At 40.8% G+C, this 16,568-nt stretch overlaps 1 protein-coding gene across 2 annotated transcripts in view; it reads left to right on the forward strand.

The window, feature by feature from the left end:
* The window catches only part of DENND5B (DENN domain containing 5B), a 120,629-nt gene that overhangs the window by 45,618 nt on the left and 58,443 nt on the right, over positions 1-16,568 (forward strand). Inside the window, exons 2-3 of one of the 2 annotated variants that reach the window (XM_064514604.1) lie at positions 2,807-2,872; positions 11,779-11,888. In XM_064514604.1, the coding sequence (XP_064370674.1) occupies positions 2,807-2,872; positions 11,779-11,888 (176 nt within the window). The remainder of the gene's footprint in view (positions 1-2,806; positions 2,873-11,778; positions 11,889-16,568) is intronic. The other variant, XM_064514605.1, reaches the window with a different exon arrangement.

A 16,568-nucleotide genomic window follows, 5' to 3' on the forward strand; every position in this document is an offset into this window, starting at 1 on the left:
TGTCCTTGCTTAGATCCATGTGTATATGAGTTAAAAGGGACTTAGGAGAGGTTGAATTTTCAGAGCTCAGGACACATTCTTCATTCATGTGAGTACCATCATTAATGTTATTCTGGGAACAGAGAGGTGGATGTGAAACCACTCGGTTTCATATGGTCACATACATTACGCACTTGCTGTGTAAGTTCTCTGGCCAAAAGGTTAACAGGCAATTTAAAAATAATGAAGCTTAAATTAACTTCAAATTATTACTCAGATTGTTTTCTAGATTGGTGCAAATGCTTATTCATTCTATAACAAGTATCCAAAATGAACACCAGATTCGAGTATAAAAGTGCAATAAGGAAATAAATGTTGCCCTTACTTTATATAAACCGGACAGACCAAAGATCTCTGGGACATGCTCTCCGTATAATGCAAAGTGGTGGCTCAGGAGCGTGTGCTTGGAAAACCAGCTTGGCAACATGAAAGTCATGAGTGAATTCCATGCATCTTAATTTCTAGAGAAAACAAAGGCCCGAGACATAGATAACTACTTTCTTCCCTATATTTATAAGTATAGGTTCAGTTTTACATCTGCTTCACAATTTTGTGCTAATCAATTCAAGCCGTTGGGTCAGACTCCAAGGTGTGAGTGCTGTGCCTCTCTACCTGTTTAGTAACATCCTCCCCCCACCTCTGCCAAAAACCAACCCCGAAACCCATGTAACTTAAGCCATGACTTTTTTTTAATATGAGAATGACCAGATAATGATGCAGTCTTAAACAAAGCGGCCTGTGTAATTCATGCTTGTTTTCTCATGTAGCGGGATGTCTTTGTTGATCTGTTGGCGTCTGGGAGCGTAGCTATTTTAAGAAGCTGACAGCCTTGGTACTGTATAATGTTACTCTGTAGGCAGATAGTCAGTATTTTAATCAAGGTCAGAAGGAAGGGATGATGGGCAAACTAAGTTGCTCGTGTTAGTTTTTTTGCCTTTTCTCTTTATCTAGACTTATACAGTAACTCTTTTAGATGACAGAATCTCCTTTTAAAAAGGATTATTGAAATATTAAGCCTTTTCTGAGCGCAATTATTGTGCGGTAATAGCTATTACATTTCCCTACAGTGTCTATGTATAAAGGACTAGACTGGACAGTCGTGTCTGTAGCTCTGCACTTATGCCTCTGTTATTCATGAATATCTGCCATTTGACAACTTGTGCAGGGATTTCCCTAACTTCTGTGGCTCCTTAGCTGGGTGCTTGTTAAAAACAGCCAAAACACTGGAGCGAGTAGCAAAACCAAAGAGCCTGCCCTGGCACATCTGGCTATCCCAGCCAGGCTCCGTTCCCGAGCTGTTAAACCTCTGCTGTTCACTGCTTGCTCCTATTGCAGAGGTGGTGGCTAGGTGTAGAGGAGCTCAGTGCCTTAATTCCCTTTGAATGACAATTTTGGAAAGGACTTTTAGGGAGAGCTGTGCTGGCAGCGTGTCAGAGAGGCTTGTAAAGGCGCTGTGGTTATTTGGTGGTTAACAAGGGCGGTCGCCAGCTTTGACTAACAGCTTTTCAGCAGAAGGATTGGGAGTCCTGATTGCGGCCGAAACTGAGACATGACTCTGTGTCAAAAGTTAGATAAGCTTTTTCTGTTCTTCTGGACTCAGAGCCTAAACAAATGCTCTGCCAATCTGTTCCCACAACAGCTGTAAGCAATTGCTTGTTTTGTTCCCTTTGCATTAATATTTATGCAACTTTAAAATTCAAACAACTCAAAAAATGGAATAGAATAGCTTGACACCTGGAGTAGAAAACCATTGTCCTGCAGATTTGAATATGAGTTGTTTTCAGGTGTGTCCTAAAGGAACAAGAAAATTATTATCCCAACGCACAAATAGTAACCTAAAAATCTTTATCGAAAGTATTTGTCTGTGTCTTCCGCAGAGGGCTGCTTTTCCAGGAAATGTGTGCTTGACAGATTTCTCTGCCTCCTCTAAACTGGTGCCTTGATTATAACAGCTCAGATAGAAGGGTAGTAGTGGAAACTTGCTATGAATCTATACCTAGAAACTGAACGACCAGAGAGGTCTGTGATAGTACAGCCTTAATATATGCTTCAGGTTTGTTTAAAAAAAAAAAAAAAAAACCCACAACACCTAAAGAGGATTATGAAATGGCTTTTTTATTTTTTGACCTGTGTTATGGTGTCTTTGAAAACATTTTTCTTTTTCTTTAGGAGCTGGAGTAACTGTTATGGGAAGATTGTTCATCCAAGTTATAAACATAGCACTTATCTATTTGAATCTTTGCCTAAAAACACCCTGTTATGAGACAGAAATGATGAATGTAACTGTTAGGTAACTTTAAAAAGTCCCGAAAATGGCAACCAATACAGTACTGAACGTGTAGCAACATGGCTATTATACTAAAGAAGACCTCCTAGTTTTAGTTTTAGATCAGCTAAATAACTTTTTTCCTTGAGTTTCACAAGCTCTGGAATGGTTTAAACAAGAACCAAGCTGTCTTTCGCAATAGGGAAACTCTGTGGCAGCGTGCTGTTTGAAGTACTTAGAATTTAATCTTGTTACTAATTTTGACAGGTATTTCCACAATGTCTGTCAATGTCTTCAACAGCTTTATACTAATACAGTCACTGAAGTTTTTATTCATCGCATGAATTTACCCGTTGCCAGTAGTGGGGGGGGGAAGAGATGTTTCAGAGAGGAGTGTGTTTGTTTCACATTTTTTCCCTCCCCCAGTACATTTTTGTATCTTTTCATTTTGTTCATACTTGCTTTTTTTTTTTTTTTATCTCTGTTTGTTATGTTGTGTAGTCTTGTACAAATGGCTAGAAGCAGACCTCCATGGCAAGAGCTCAGATGCTACAAACAAAGCCGCAGGTAAACAGGGGTGTTCAGGACAAAACAATCATCAGACCCTCTATGTCTCCCTATTTTTCCATCCTCCAATTTCCCTTGAATCAAATTAAGGGTCAGATTTAAAAATTGTACCTTTTCATTCTTTTACTTAATTTGAATCAATATCTGGTAAATTTTATTCTTCTCCCTGAAGCTCTCTTGGCAGATGTTTCCCCTCCCCAAAGAAATGCCTCTAGCAGTGTTGGATATATTGATAGATGTATGATATGCCGGATCTTGTGTGTGCTTGATAAAGGCCAAAAGACATCTTACATGAGGTTATATTAGAGGATACTTATTCCACCTAGGCTTAGTTAGGTAGATTTGTAGACAGAGGATACCTGAAGGTCCATCTCTACCAGTTCCTGCTAGAGACTCATTCAAACTCAGTTCCTGAAACCTAAAGGAAGCAAGTTTTAAATTTTAGATACAAATAACAACATTAGTGAGGTCTCCATACACACAAATAAAAAGCAAAACAGCACAGACATATTGATAGGGCATACAACCCACTGTGAATTCCTGCTTGTATCTGATCCATCAAATCTTTTAAACATTGAAATGCAAGAGTTGCACTAGGTAGTTTAAGCCCTGTCCACCCCCTCGGTCCTGTCCCTCCTCCACTCCCAAATCTCCCCCCTCAAAAACCTCAACTGACTGTCTTACAGAGCAAGGCTTCCTGCTGAATAAACTCCGATTTTAAAATTTTGGAAAGAAAACTGTTTTGTCTGCCTTGTCCCTGTCCTCCCCTTCATACCGCTTCCCTCCTCCACTGTGAGATTATGGGAACTCATGGTAAGAAATATTGCCTTTGAATTAACGTCCTTGAATGTTGACTTGTGACCCACTGGTGCCTCTGTGTAGCATTGAAGCACAGAGGAAAAGCAGGAGAGCCCAATTTCTGCGCTACTCCGAGTCATCAGCTCTGGAACCTGGCAAGGAGCAGCTTAGGTGCTCTCCAGCCAAGCATTATTTTTCCTGTTCCCGCGGTGTTTTCTTACTTCCACACTGTATACCACATGTTGCTCCTGCGGGGTCATGCTGATGCCCAGGAAGTTTCTCAAAGTGTAGTCAGCAGTGGAAGAACGTAGCTGGATGTGCTGAACGTTTTTAATTAGAAATAGCTATCAAAGAGGCTGTCACCATGATGTACAGTACTGTGCATATTCATGTTCCCAGTAGGTTCCTCTAAAGGAATAAAAGATATTTTTATTTCTGTGGTCACAAGCATTCCTGTCAATGTTCCAGAACTTGTAAGGGGCTACAGATAGGTCACATTCCCTGGACCAGAGGGTGTGGGGAAAGGATGCCTTTGCCTATTTAGTACATATTTTCATATGCCTCTGGAGCTGTGATAGTTAAAATATCCCTGCCTAAATCTTATAATTTCTAAATTTTTAAATAAGATCACTCACATGAAAGCAACCATGACTGACGATCTCACAACTCTAGCCTGTACCCAAAATAGAAAAGATGTTTATTTTCTAGTTTTGAGAGTTTTTTCTCCTTTGAAATGAAATTAACACAGTTTTGCTTGATCTACCATCCATTATTTCAACATTTGCTTTAAAATAGGAATTAAATTGTCCTTTAAAAATGAGTGCCTTTAAGGAAAGTTGCAAGTTGTTTAAAAGTATCATTACATAAGATGTAGTATTCAATTGAAATGAAACGTGCATCTGACGCATTTTACACTATTTTTAAAAATACTTGCATCATTTTTTTAAATATTCTAAAAGTTAAGCCTATTCAAAATTAAATTTTTAATTTACTTTTGAGTGGCAGCTTATCCTATGAGATATGCTGTTTACATGAATGGGCATCATGCATCAGATATGATCTTACTGCCCATATTAATAGTGCTGTTATCTGGCTATTAATATTTTAGAATACGGATTCAATTCACATTTGATACCTACTTCATTTTTAATGTGCTTTGCTAATTCTGTTTTGCTAGTTAGCAAGCAAGCACTTAAAAGTGTATAGTAGATTCAATCGAAATTCACTGTTTGCCTAAAATATGAGCTAAATAAATTTTATTTGTCACATGTGACTCACCAGCTCACAGCCACCAAGTGCTGATAATGTAAAGTACACTTCCAGTATGGATGCCTTTCCTTGTGTTTGCCAAGAAGGTTTTGCTTGCTTGCTGTGGGGCCCTCTTCCAGCTGCTTGTCAGTGTGGATCTGGGTGTCATGTGCTAAGTCTCTCATCTCATTTCAGTGGCAGTTGTGGCATTTTCTGGTAGTTTGGCTAAATTATGACACTTCACTCTGATTTGCAGGTTGCCTTCTATTACATCTTTGTGTTGTTTCTTATCTAAATTGTGCAACCTTTTTAAAAGCTTACCATGCCTGGCTTTCCAGAGCAGCGTTGTGTGTGGGGTGCAATGCTCTGTCCTTTCAAACTAATCACTGATTGATTCACTCCAGTGTGGCTTCTTGACTCTTTTCTTTTGTCCTATGATTATTGGTTGAGAAAATTGTATTTTGTGTGTGTGGCTTTTTTTTTTTTTTTTTTTTTTTTTAAGACACTGTAGTAATAAAACACAAACCTTGGAGAGACTCTGCAAAGGTAAGTTTTTTTGTGCCACTTAACTTTCCTGGATCATATGAACTCCATATTGTCACTTTACTAGGACATTGTTACTGCTGGCTTTGGAAAAGCCAGATTTCTTAAAGCTGAGTTTGTTTCATAAACAATGCTTTTTAGACATCTCTGACATCTAAATGACTGTACAAGTATTTGCGGTAGAATACAAATTATTAATCATGTCCAAAGGCTGATTGAAACCCTGAGTTTTTTCCTCATTAGCATGGCTTATTGGCAAATATGCCTTGTTTTTTTCCAGGTGTTCAAGATTATACTGGAGGTTTTGTCTGTTGGATTGGTGGAGGGTCACTATTAGGGAAAAGGAGATGAAGACAGCTTAAAAAAAAAAAAATCATTCAAATATTCTTGGTAATGTAATACTAAGTCTAATTTGGAAGTGGAAGGTACAGCTGTATGTGATGGGGTTAGTAAGTGGGCCACCTACTTTCTATGAAGAAGCCTTCCAGGATTAATCTGCCTGTTTTTATGAGCAGTCCCAATGTGCTTCTGGAGCCTGGCAGTGCTGCTTTGGTGTCGGAAGACTGCTCAAATGCAGGATAGCACCTAGCCCCACGCAACAGTTACTTTTCCTTTCTCCCTCTTCACCTCCACCGCAAACTGAGACTGTCCAAAAGGGAGCCTACGGGGCTCCTTGCGAAGGGGGTCTGCTGTTTGTCCCAGGATGGCATGTGGATTTGGTGTAAAACTCCCGTTGGATGGAATAAGCCAAGTTGAAACTGTTTTGCCCCGTGGGACAGTGCTAGGAGGATCTACAGCAGGCAGGATTTTCCTCCCATCCTTGCCTCTCCCCTGCTTGCACAAGTCCTGCGCTTACAGCGTTGCCATGGACTTGTGTTTTGCTGTGTCAGAAGTGTCCCGAGTGTGCCATTCCCACGTCTTGGGTATGCTCAAGCCAGCATTTTAAAGATACAACAGGAGCACAGCAGCACCAGCACTTCTTGCTGCGCTTTAGCAGATCTGTGGGCTCTTGCAAGCCAGAGGATGGTGATACCTGGATGCGTTTTGTGGTCCCGGTGCAGCATGACGTGGTTGAGCTTGTTCTGCATCCCAAGGTTGCCAGTGAGAGACCTCATCAAAGGTAGCTGAAGCTTATGGTTGAGCTCAAAGCTTAGAGAAATCGTTCCCCACCAGATGCTCAGCCGTGGGCCCTCCTCCTGAGGTTGGTGTTGCAGGAGGGCTGCCCAAACCCTGCCAGCTCTGTGTGTGCAGCAGCCTGCAGCAGACCTACCCCAGCCCAGCGGGAGGGTGGCCGGTCTGCCCTTGCTGATGGCACACTACTGATGTGAGCCCCCAGCAAGGTGGCAGCAGCCTTTTGCTCCTGCTGGAAACCCAGAGAGGCTTTACCTGTCCTCCATGCTTCCACATCTAACCTGTTTTTCTTTTTCTTTTCTTCTTTTTTTTTTTCTGGCTTGACTCTGGGTCAGTTTTCATCTGAGCAAGGAGTGCCCAAGAGAAATGGGAAACACCATGCACAAGTCTCAAGCACCTTCGAGTAAATAGAGGCATGTGCTCATTTCTCTTACCTGTGAACTGCTTTGCAGGCCTGGGATACGAGGTGCTTTGGAAATCTTGTGCTCAGGAGCAGGTGCTGGCGTTTATCAGTAGTTAATTACTGTCAGATAAAACCTCTCAGATGAGCACCTCTGTATTCTATTGTCTCTAGCAAAGCAGTATTGTTGGGACAAAGACATCTCTGGCAGCGATAAAGAAATGTCATATGCAGCCTTAAGCACTATAGCAGTAGGAAGCTTTTCAGTTCCTGCTAGATTAAAAATAAGAAAATTACAGGTTAGTGGTTCTGCTAGATGGACGAAGTGTAACAGCTGTCACTTCCTTTGGCAGCGGCTGGGGAAGCAGCAGTAGTGCTGTGTGAGCAGGGAGCTGAAAAGGCCATGCAAGTAAAGCAGCCTCTTTTGGGCTATATTTGCAGCCTCTGTGCCTTTGCTTTTTTTTCCCCTCCCACATGCTTTCAAGACTGTCTTGAAAAATCATGGCTTTCAGTCAAAAGTGCTCAGTTTGTTCTGCTCTCTGTAAGTCTTCTACACGTAAAGAGTTGGTTACTTGCTATAGTGGAGATGCAAAGCCTGCTGCCTGGAGGCGTGAAGCACTGGTAACTCATATCTTCTTTAACTTAGTAAGGCTTTTGGAACAGGTTCCCTCTGCTTTTACCTATGAAAATGAGGGATAAAGCCTGCTGACTGGATTATGTCATATGGTCTGTCTTTTGAATGACATGGAAATGCCAGTCCCCTGGCCCAAAGAAGTGGCAAAGTGCCAGACTTAGCTAAATGTACTTTTTCTGGATTTCCCCCCACTTCCCCCAAACTACCTTTCCACAAAACCCCAGACAACTGTCAGATGAAATTCTGATGGGAGAAACCACAAGCCTGATTTCTGCTAAGGGGAAATTGCAGCAGTTCTGTTTTTCATTTTTCTTACGAGTAAGGGGATGACAACATGATCTTTTGAAAGGGATATCCCAGTACTGAATAGGTGGGCTGCACTATTTGAGCAAAATACAAATGTATGACAAGACTGCAGTTAAGTGAAAGTGAACCACTTGAAAAATGTAGCTATGTTAAGAAAACGTTGAGATTATATATATATTTTTCGCTCTGTCCAATCTTGTGTACCAGTATAGGATTTAACTCTGATCCCTATACTGTTTCCACAATATCTCTTTTAGGGAATGCGCTAGGAAAGTGATTTTGGAATTGAATCTTGTATCAGAAAACTGTATCTGTTTCTTAATTGTATAACTCCCTTCTAAATGGAGAGATGCAGCTACATAAAACTCAGTCTTTTGCTAAGAATTCTTAGCACATTGATCTCTTTGGGGCCTACAAGTGAGCACAAGTGCTAGAAAGAGTAAATGACATCATTAATATGTATTGCTGCTAGGACTCCCATTTACTAGATGATTAACTGATTCAGTTGTTGACTCTCATCTCTATGGCCTATTTATCAAGCAAAAGGTGTTTTTACAACACCTGTGTAATGTAGATGGGAAAACTGCCCCTGAAGAGCCTGCGAAGGGCTGGACCTGTGAGCTGTAGTGGTGTTAGTGTCGTTAAACCTCACAAGCTGCCCAGTTAGCTTCAGTCAGGTTACTGCTATGACATTTTTCAGTCATGGAAAGGTGAACCAATACAGAAAGTTGGACTAGCTTTCTGCTAGCTATGCAGAGTTTAAGGAAGTCCTTTAGATGCTCTTTGAAGTTGTGGTAGGAGCAACCAAACAAATTTACCATCAAATATCTGCATTTCTGCTAATTGACAGGTCTAAGGTAAAGGTATGTGAAGAGTGTTGAAGATCCAATTAAGAAATAACCTCATGCCTATTTGCTTAATTATGCAAGCATGTTAATTACTGTTTGATGCTAAGAATTAAGAATGTTGCCAAGTATGTTTAAGTGCCTACCTGGAGAGAGCATTTCTGCTGGCTTTGCTTGTTGAGATTTTTATCTCGTAGAACTTGATACCTCAACAAAGAACTTATAAACAAAAATAAGAGGTTCTTCTACTGCTGTTTTCTCTAATAGAGTAATATTCCCAGAGTAAGATTTTGTGTACTTCAGTCAACTTAGTAACAGAGCACAAAAAGGACCTTCATCTTGTACTCCAGACTGCCATGGAGGCTAGTGCCAACTCTTGTCCAAGTGGAAAAACTGTGGTGAGCTAATCAGCTAAACCATGAGATGTCTTTTAATATGATCCAGTTTAGCTGATGCCTCCAGTTTTTGTTGTCATTTCTACGATGCATGTGCTTTTGCTGGATTTTTGGGTTGCCTTGAGCAGAAGCAGGCTGGATTCCCCTGCCGGAGCTCCTCACATTTTAACATTTGCAATTTTTCCTGCCCCAGGAAATAAGCCTGTAGCATTGCATCACCTTGGACTTTTTTCCTCTCAGGTACAAAATATCCTTGTAAAGGCTTATTTGCTTTCCCCTCCTTCCCCCCCTCCCCCCAAATATCCACCAAAATTAAGCAAAACATAAACAGTTCTAGAAAAAAATAATGCAGCAAGAATATTAGGTGGGTGACTGAGCATGCGTATGGTAAAAATGAGCATGCATCTAAATAGTGTGTTAAAAATGAGCTATTGCATAAAAGCACCTGTGTCCTTAAAATCCCAAATATGTCTTTGGAAGGAAAAGGTTTTAAACCCGTTCTTTGAACGTGTTTGGTACCGGGGTGGTGTCCCTCCGCCTGCTCCCGAGGGTGGCTGGTTGGTGCAGCGGCTTTCACAGCACGGGAAGTGCAGTGCCATCAGAGCCGGCTCACAGGTCTCGAGGAACTTCCCACCGCCGAGACAGGGGCTCGCGGGATGGAGTGATGGCGTAAGCCTCTGCTTCCTCTTCCCGGCCAGGCGGGAGGCTGGCGTTGGCAGTGAGGCCGGTGCAAGAAATTCCCGACCTTTGCCTCTTGTTCCTCCACCCGTTCCTGTTGTACTGATATCGCTTTTATGGTGTTGGCCCTATAAGCAGGGTCAGGGAGGATACCCGCCTTTTTTAGAGGCAGGGCTGACCCTGCTCTCTAAACTGAACGAATGTTAAAGAGTTTCTGTGCATTTATCATTCTGGTACATGTCTTTTTTCCCCCTCTCACTCTGAGGGGGAAAAAAACCCCAAACAAACCTGTAGTGAGGAACTTTAAAGCAGTATCTCAAATAGCAAAGGGTTCCTGAGGCTTTGCCAGGAGTTGTGCATTGCAACTGTGTTTTTTGTCGTTACCTTGCGTTCCTCTCAGCGGGCTGCAGATCTCAGCTCTACAAGGCAAGGAGTGAGGAGCGTTGCTTTAAGAAACAGTTTGTGCAGTCATTTCCTTAGATTAATGCTGATTCATAGCTTTCCTGTATTAAAAAAAAAAATGTATATTAGCTCACAGTGAGCCAAATGATTGTGTAGGCTGCTTCCCAAGGAGCAAAGGGCATGTGCCAAATGGCCAGGGCCTCAGAAAGCATCGGGTAACTTCTGAGCGCCTGATTTTGCAACACCGTGTAGGAGGCTGTTAACTGTGCAAATGCTGGGTTGTGACACGCAACAGGTTACATTTCCACAGTCCACTTTGCCTTCAGAGAAGGGCAGAGTGACATTAGTAAACTCACAGTTTTTATTTTTCTTGCCGGAATGGTGGGTTACCTTTAGATCTTGCCAAATAGTTGAGTTTTTTTCATCCAAAATAACTTCCCATTAAAAAAAAAATTTGAAATCTTGGTTCTATTTTTAAGTATAAAGAGAAATCAAAATATTTTTATTTTGAAGAAAAGAGATCAAATTTTATTTCATAGCTTTTTTTTTTTTTCTTTAAGTATTTAAGTAACAGTGGGAAGTCTCAAAGCAAGCCTTTGAGTGCCAGGTAAGTTTGGTGAAAACATTTAGCAGTCTGAACTTAAGGTTTTCATCCCATTCTTGTCTCCTAGGTGAGAAGGGGACAGAACGGGAGATGATAGTTCAAGATCCACTTGTGGTCTTTAAAATAAGAAGCCTGAAATTAGTAAACTAATATCTTGATCAAGAATCAATGCTGGAAAAAAGTGTAGTATATGGTAGTGTAATTAATAGATTTTAAGGCCTTCTTATTTTGGTTGCTATGTTGCATACTGTAGAATTCCCAACCGTGGAAACTCTGTTAACAATATCACCTTGAAATACACTATTTGTGTGCTGATAACTAGATGTGTTTCTGCTTGAAGTCTTATTTCAGTCTTCCTCTTTGCACTTTCTGGAATCTCTATGCGTGGCAAAAGCCTGTCCTTGAAATTTGACACGGAAGAAATACATGTTTAATGCAGGACTTGCGATATAAAAAACATTTATAGTGAAGCCTTGAATAATTTGTAATAGCTGAGAGGTGCTCATACCTTTTATGACCATCAGACAATTTCTTGGGCACTTCAGGGAAAGTGCTCTTTCAGTATTTAAGTAAAGCTATCTCTAGGTATTCAAACTGCAGGGAAAAGTGGAGATTCAGATGGATCCAGGGTCTTTTCCCATAAACTCAAGCATTAATTTTTCTCTTACCAAAAATTTTCCATGCTGTAAATACTAAGTTGGAAGCTATGTTGCAACTGTGGTAAGATTTTTGTGGGAAGGAGAGAAAGATTTGACTGCATGTGCATCCTTGACGTTTCTCTTTTGAAAGCAGTACAAGCGTTGGGAGTGAAAAGGCACTTGGGATTTTGCATAGCCGTTCACTAGTGAAACAAAACTGCGCAGGCCAGCTCCCGCTGCAGCATCGCTGCTGCAACAAGCCACTGTTTCTTCCTTTGTTGCAGGAGAGAACTTCGACCAGAGTCCCTTGAGAAGAACTTTCAAGTCCAAGGTTTTGGCTCATTACCCGCAGAACATAGAGTGGAACCCCTTCGATCAGGATGCCGTCAACATGGTAGGTGGAGAAATCCCGCTATCGAGCTGTTTCCCGGCAACTTCTGCTCCAGAACCATTTCAGGGTTGTTTACCTCCGTGCTCAGGGGTTTAATTCTGTTGGGACTAAATGCACCCGCTAAGCGTACCAACTGAAATGCCACAGAGGAAGAGGTATTGTAAATATACAGAAATACTTACAGGCAAAACAAAGGTTAGGTACTGTACTTCTCTCGTTAGCTCTAACTAAATCTAGTGTGCAATGAAACGAGTCCCAGTGGCTGGGTAAGAAGGAGGAGTAGTCACCTCGCATACACATTGACAGGTTTAAAGAAGGTTTACTGAGGAATTTTTAAGACACTAATATCCATAAGAAGTTTCTGAGGACCAAAGTTCTTGATGCTACATATAAAGAGAGAGAGGGGGGTTTTTGCTCAAAAGCTGGAACTTGCCTGAACTGCAGTTTTTGTGGGGTGCTCATTTTTAATTGCATCTCTGCACCAATGTGTGCATTTTCTATACGTTTCTTTCCTGTCAGCAAAGTTTGAGATGAGTTTGTTCATGTGACTAAAGTCCCATTAATAGGGCAGTAGGAGAGGACAGAATTTCTGGAGTTCTGTATGTGTGCAGGGAAAATTAAAAGACCAAGGATCCACTGGAAATTTTCCCAAAGAGCTGATATTCAAGGATGTTTCCAAAAATCACCAAAGTCCTTGTTAAGAGCATGTGCTGAAAAGAACAACCAATTACTGTCATATGAGATAAGCTTCCCGGTACAGAAAATGCTCTTTGTTTTATAATTATGCCATCCTGCATCTGTCATTATGTTTTAAAGGTAAGTAAATGTAATAATAATATTAAAGCAGTATTACCAATGCCAGCTCTTTTTGAAACCGTGCATTGGATCAGGATTAAAATTGGACAATTAGGGAACTCCTTCTCCCCGGTCTAGTTTAGACTTGTCACATCTAAAGAGAGTAGGATTAAATATTAGCTATTTCAAAATAGAGCTAGCCTGAGCATTTGTGGAAGTATTAATTCCAGATAATCCCTTGGCCCTCACCCTTTTGGAGAGATGAGGAGCTAAGGAGTGGTTGCTTTGGGCCAAGCTGCCTCCACTACCACAATAAAATAGCTGTTGTAGATACCGTCTGGATTACATTTAGTTCATGTTTTCAGATTGTTCTCTGCAATTGTGAAGGTCTAGAAATCTCCAAACAAGATCTCAATTTTCACTTTCTTTTGATGTGTGCGTCGAATTGTGAAAACACAAGCTAGTAGTAGCAATGACACTGGGAGTTGATACAGATGCCTCTGATACCAGCATTAGTCCTCCTGCCCACTGATGGTTGGAGATTTTGCGCTCTCTGCTTCCAAATGTTCACCGATAGAGATGGCGCAATATTGGAGTAGGTCTCCATGTTACTTTGGATATGCAGAAGGCATGAAGGAATTGAAGTGATGCTTGACCGACGCAGCTAAGGTGGTAATAACTCAGCTACTTAAGCTGCTCCTGCCAGTTAGTTAGTGGAGAGGCAGTTTTGGTTTTTTTGCCTTGGCGATGCTGAGAGGAGGAGAAGCGAATGAGGGCGGGCAGCAGGAATATGGCAGCAAGTGGCAATAGCTCGAATTGCTACATTAGTTCTACCTCGCATTACCATTGAAAATGTCTAGTATTGATGAAGTGTGATCATATTATCATACAAAATGGAATACTGAAAACCAACAGGAGACCTATTAAAACAAAATAATTGGGCTGAACTGCATTCAGATGAAATCATACAGCTGAGGAACACATCTTTCGTTGCAATGTGTCTAGGAAAAAAAGGCATTTACTAACAGCAGCAGCGCTTAACAGTCTTTTAAATTATCTTTTGGAAAATTTTTTTTATTGTTTCGATCCAAAGCATCATTTAAAGTAATACCCACCTCCCACAGAATACCCACAGAATCCTCTGAGGCAATTATTGGCCTTTCTGATCTCTCCTTGCTATATTAGTTCTGCCTATGTGTTTTATGTGAGTTTTCCAGAAGCAATTTTACTCAGAGAAGAAAATGCATAAATCCTTGAAGGTTAACTTGTGAGAATTCTGCCTTTGCTAGATGCCTAAGGAATTTCAATTGCCTTTTGAAGCCATTCTATCACTTAAAAAAAATACTCCTGAAGCCCTGAGAAATCACTCTGCCTACCAGTCATGTTTTATCTCCCTTTCAAAGTAGTATAGAGTTCTATTTTATAGGGAAATACTTATTTTTTTCCACTGCTTTCTGTGATTATCCCTGCCTAATGTCACATGCTATTTTCTGCGGCCATTCTGTGACAGTCCTGTGATATACCAACCTGAAGTTCTCATTACAGAGGAAAGTGAAATTTTTAAGAAATAATTCCTATTTTAGCCCTATAGTTCAGCAAGGTACATAAATATTTGCATATATTTCTGGAGTCCGAGGCAGAAGCGCATGTTTTAAAAAAATCATGTACCCAAATAAAAGAATTATACCCGGTGTCATTTTGGAAGAGCAGGTTTTAATACAAACTGAAGTATCTCTGTCCACCCTCTCACCCAAGGCATAGTTTACATGTGAAATTTGCTGATGCAGCATGTTTTGAACATGAGAAATACACATGGATTAAAATGGCACGTAGAGGATCTAATGGAGAGTAGGGGAACCTGGCGATGCTGTGATCCAGAGGGAACCTTTGGTTGAGGAACATCGGAAATTGATGGTGGCCCTGCTTCTGCACTGAGGGAGGGGGTATCTTCTGCTCTCCACTTCTGGAAATGGGAAGCTGAACAGCCTGTATCTTCTTGTCTTGCCTCGTGCAGCTGCTTTTGCTTTGACAAACCCTTGTTGATTATGGGCCTTACTTCAGGTAGAATTTAATCCCACTTTTTCCTGCTGATAGAGATGCTTAAATATTCCTGTGGATAGGTGCTCTGAAAACCAAGACTGTGTCCTTTGGCCAGTCATCTTGGATTGTTTTCTGTGTTTCTACACAGATGCAATAAGGATGACTAACTGTCTTCTAGCTAGCTAGCTAGTCAGCTAGCTTTAGCAGCACGCAAAGCTTTCAATCACACTAGCATGTCCCAAGCTGCTTTTCTCCAGCGCTCTCCTGGGACATACATAGCAAGCACAGATGAGGTGGAAAGTGATTGATGTTCCAGACACTAAGATGAAAGTTTTTGTGCATGAAGTCTACTGCAAGTTTGAAGCTTTCTGTGTTGCTTGAAAATGAACATTGGCCCTTTCCTTTCAGTCTCTGTATGAAGCTTGCTGCTTAAGTGACTTTTGGTCATTCTTGCCTTCCTCAGGGCTGTCCTCTCTTGTTTCTCTCTCTGCCTTTCCTCTGTCTCGTTTGAGGTCTAGTAACAATGGTAATCTCTTTTTCAAGCTTGGTGGAAACTTAAAATGTTGAAATTCTGCATATGCTAGGCTGTGGCTGAAAGTTAATAGATGAGTGTTCTTGTGTATGCGTGTGGAATGAGTGTACGAGCGAGGAGGGAATTTTTAAGGCTTGGAGAAGATCTGTCTAATACAGCCTTCTGAAACTGTCTCAGTTGGTCTGAACTTCCTTGACGCTTATCTGCTCTTGATTATTCCAGTGCATATAATTTGCTTATCCAGGTATTTGTCTGTAAAATGAAGAAAATATAATCTCTGACTGATAGTGTTGCAGTCAAAACCTATGATTTCTGACTGATCAGATTTCATAAGGCACTATCAAAAGCTCGCATTCTAGGAGTAAACTTTTATTAAATAAGTCTGCCAAAAATGAGGTGGAGAGACACTTACTGTACAGAATAAGTTTAAATAAAGTGTGAAACAAGGATTTTCTATTTCTGCTTTGTTGGACAATTTCAACACAGCCTTAACCATGGCATTGCTGTTAATGCCTCAATAATAAAAACTATAAACCTTTTGAGTGAAAATGTGGCTGCTGTTCAAAAATGGCTCAAGCTGCAATTTCATGGCTTATGTCAGCAAAGCCTGTCAATTGAATTAAATCCTTCTACCAGCTACAGGCCACTCACTGCCCTATCCGCTGACTTTTAGAACAACAGGTAAGAGCCAGCCTAGATAAATTAGGGGCCTGCTAGTATGTTGTACAGTCTGGACCACAAAAGCTGAATATTTTTGTATGATGCTTAAATGAGACAGAGCCTATTTGGTAGTGAAAATAATTTTACAGAGCTCTGAAGGTAACATCACAGAGTTGGCTCTTAGTGCTCACCTTTTGTGACAGCTGGAACACTTGGGAGTCCCTTTCTCTTTTTTCCTGTTTTTTTTCCTCCCTTACCTTTGCTTCAGTTGGATGCTTTAATGCTTGGCTTATAGACGTACTGATTTGGTAAGAACATGATGAGTTTCATGCCGATGCACATCCAAACATGTTTTGCTGGATATTAGTTATTTTGTATTAGATGGCTGATAGAATTTGTGAGGAATGTCTGGAAAAATGCCTCAAGTTATCCCTAGGGGTATGTTTCAGAGAAATGCTTCAGTGTCATAGAATTACTGCAAAATATTTTGCTGACTGGTAAATCAAAAGCTAGGCTTACATGGATTATTTTTTCTATTCTTTTTGCTGCTGATCTAAGCTATTTTATAACGATTAAGAAAGGAAGTAAAGGTGTCAGTTGTTTTACTTTCTTTTAAGAAAATGAGGGATGATCGAGCAATTTCATTTCAAGAATTG

Source organism: Dromaius novaehollandiae, chromosome 1, assembly GCF_036370855.1.
Source record: "Dromaius novaehollandiae isolate bDroNov1 chromosome 1, bDroNov1.hap1, whole genome shotgun sequence".
Lineage (NCBI taxonomy): Eukaryota > Metazoa > Chordata > Aves > Casuariiformes > Dromaiidae > Dromaius > Dromaius novaehollandiae.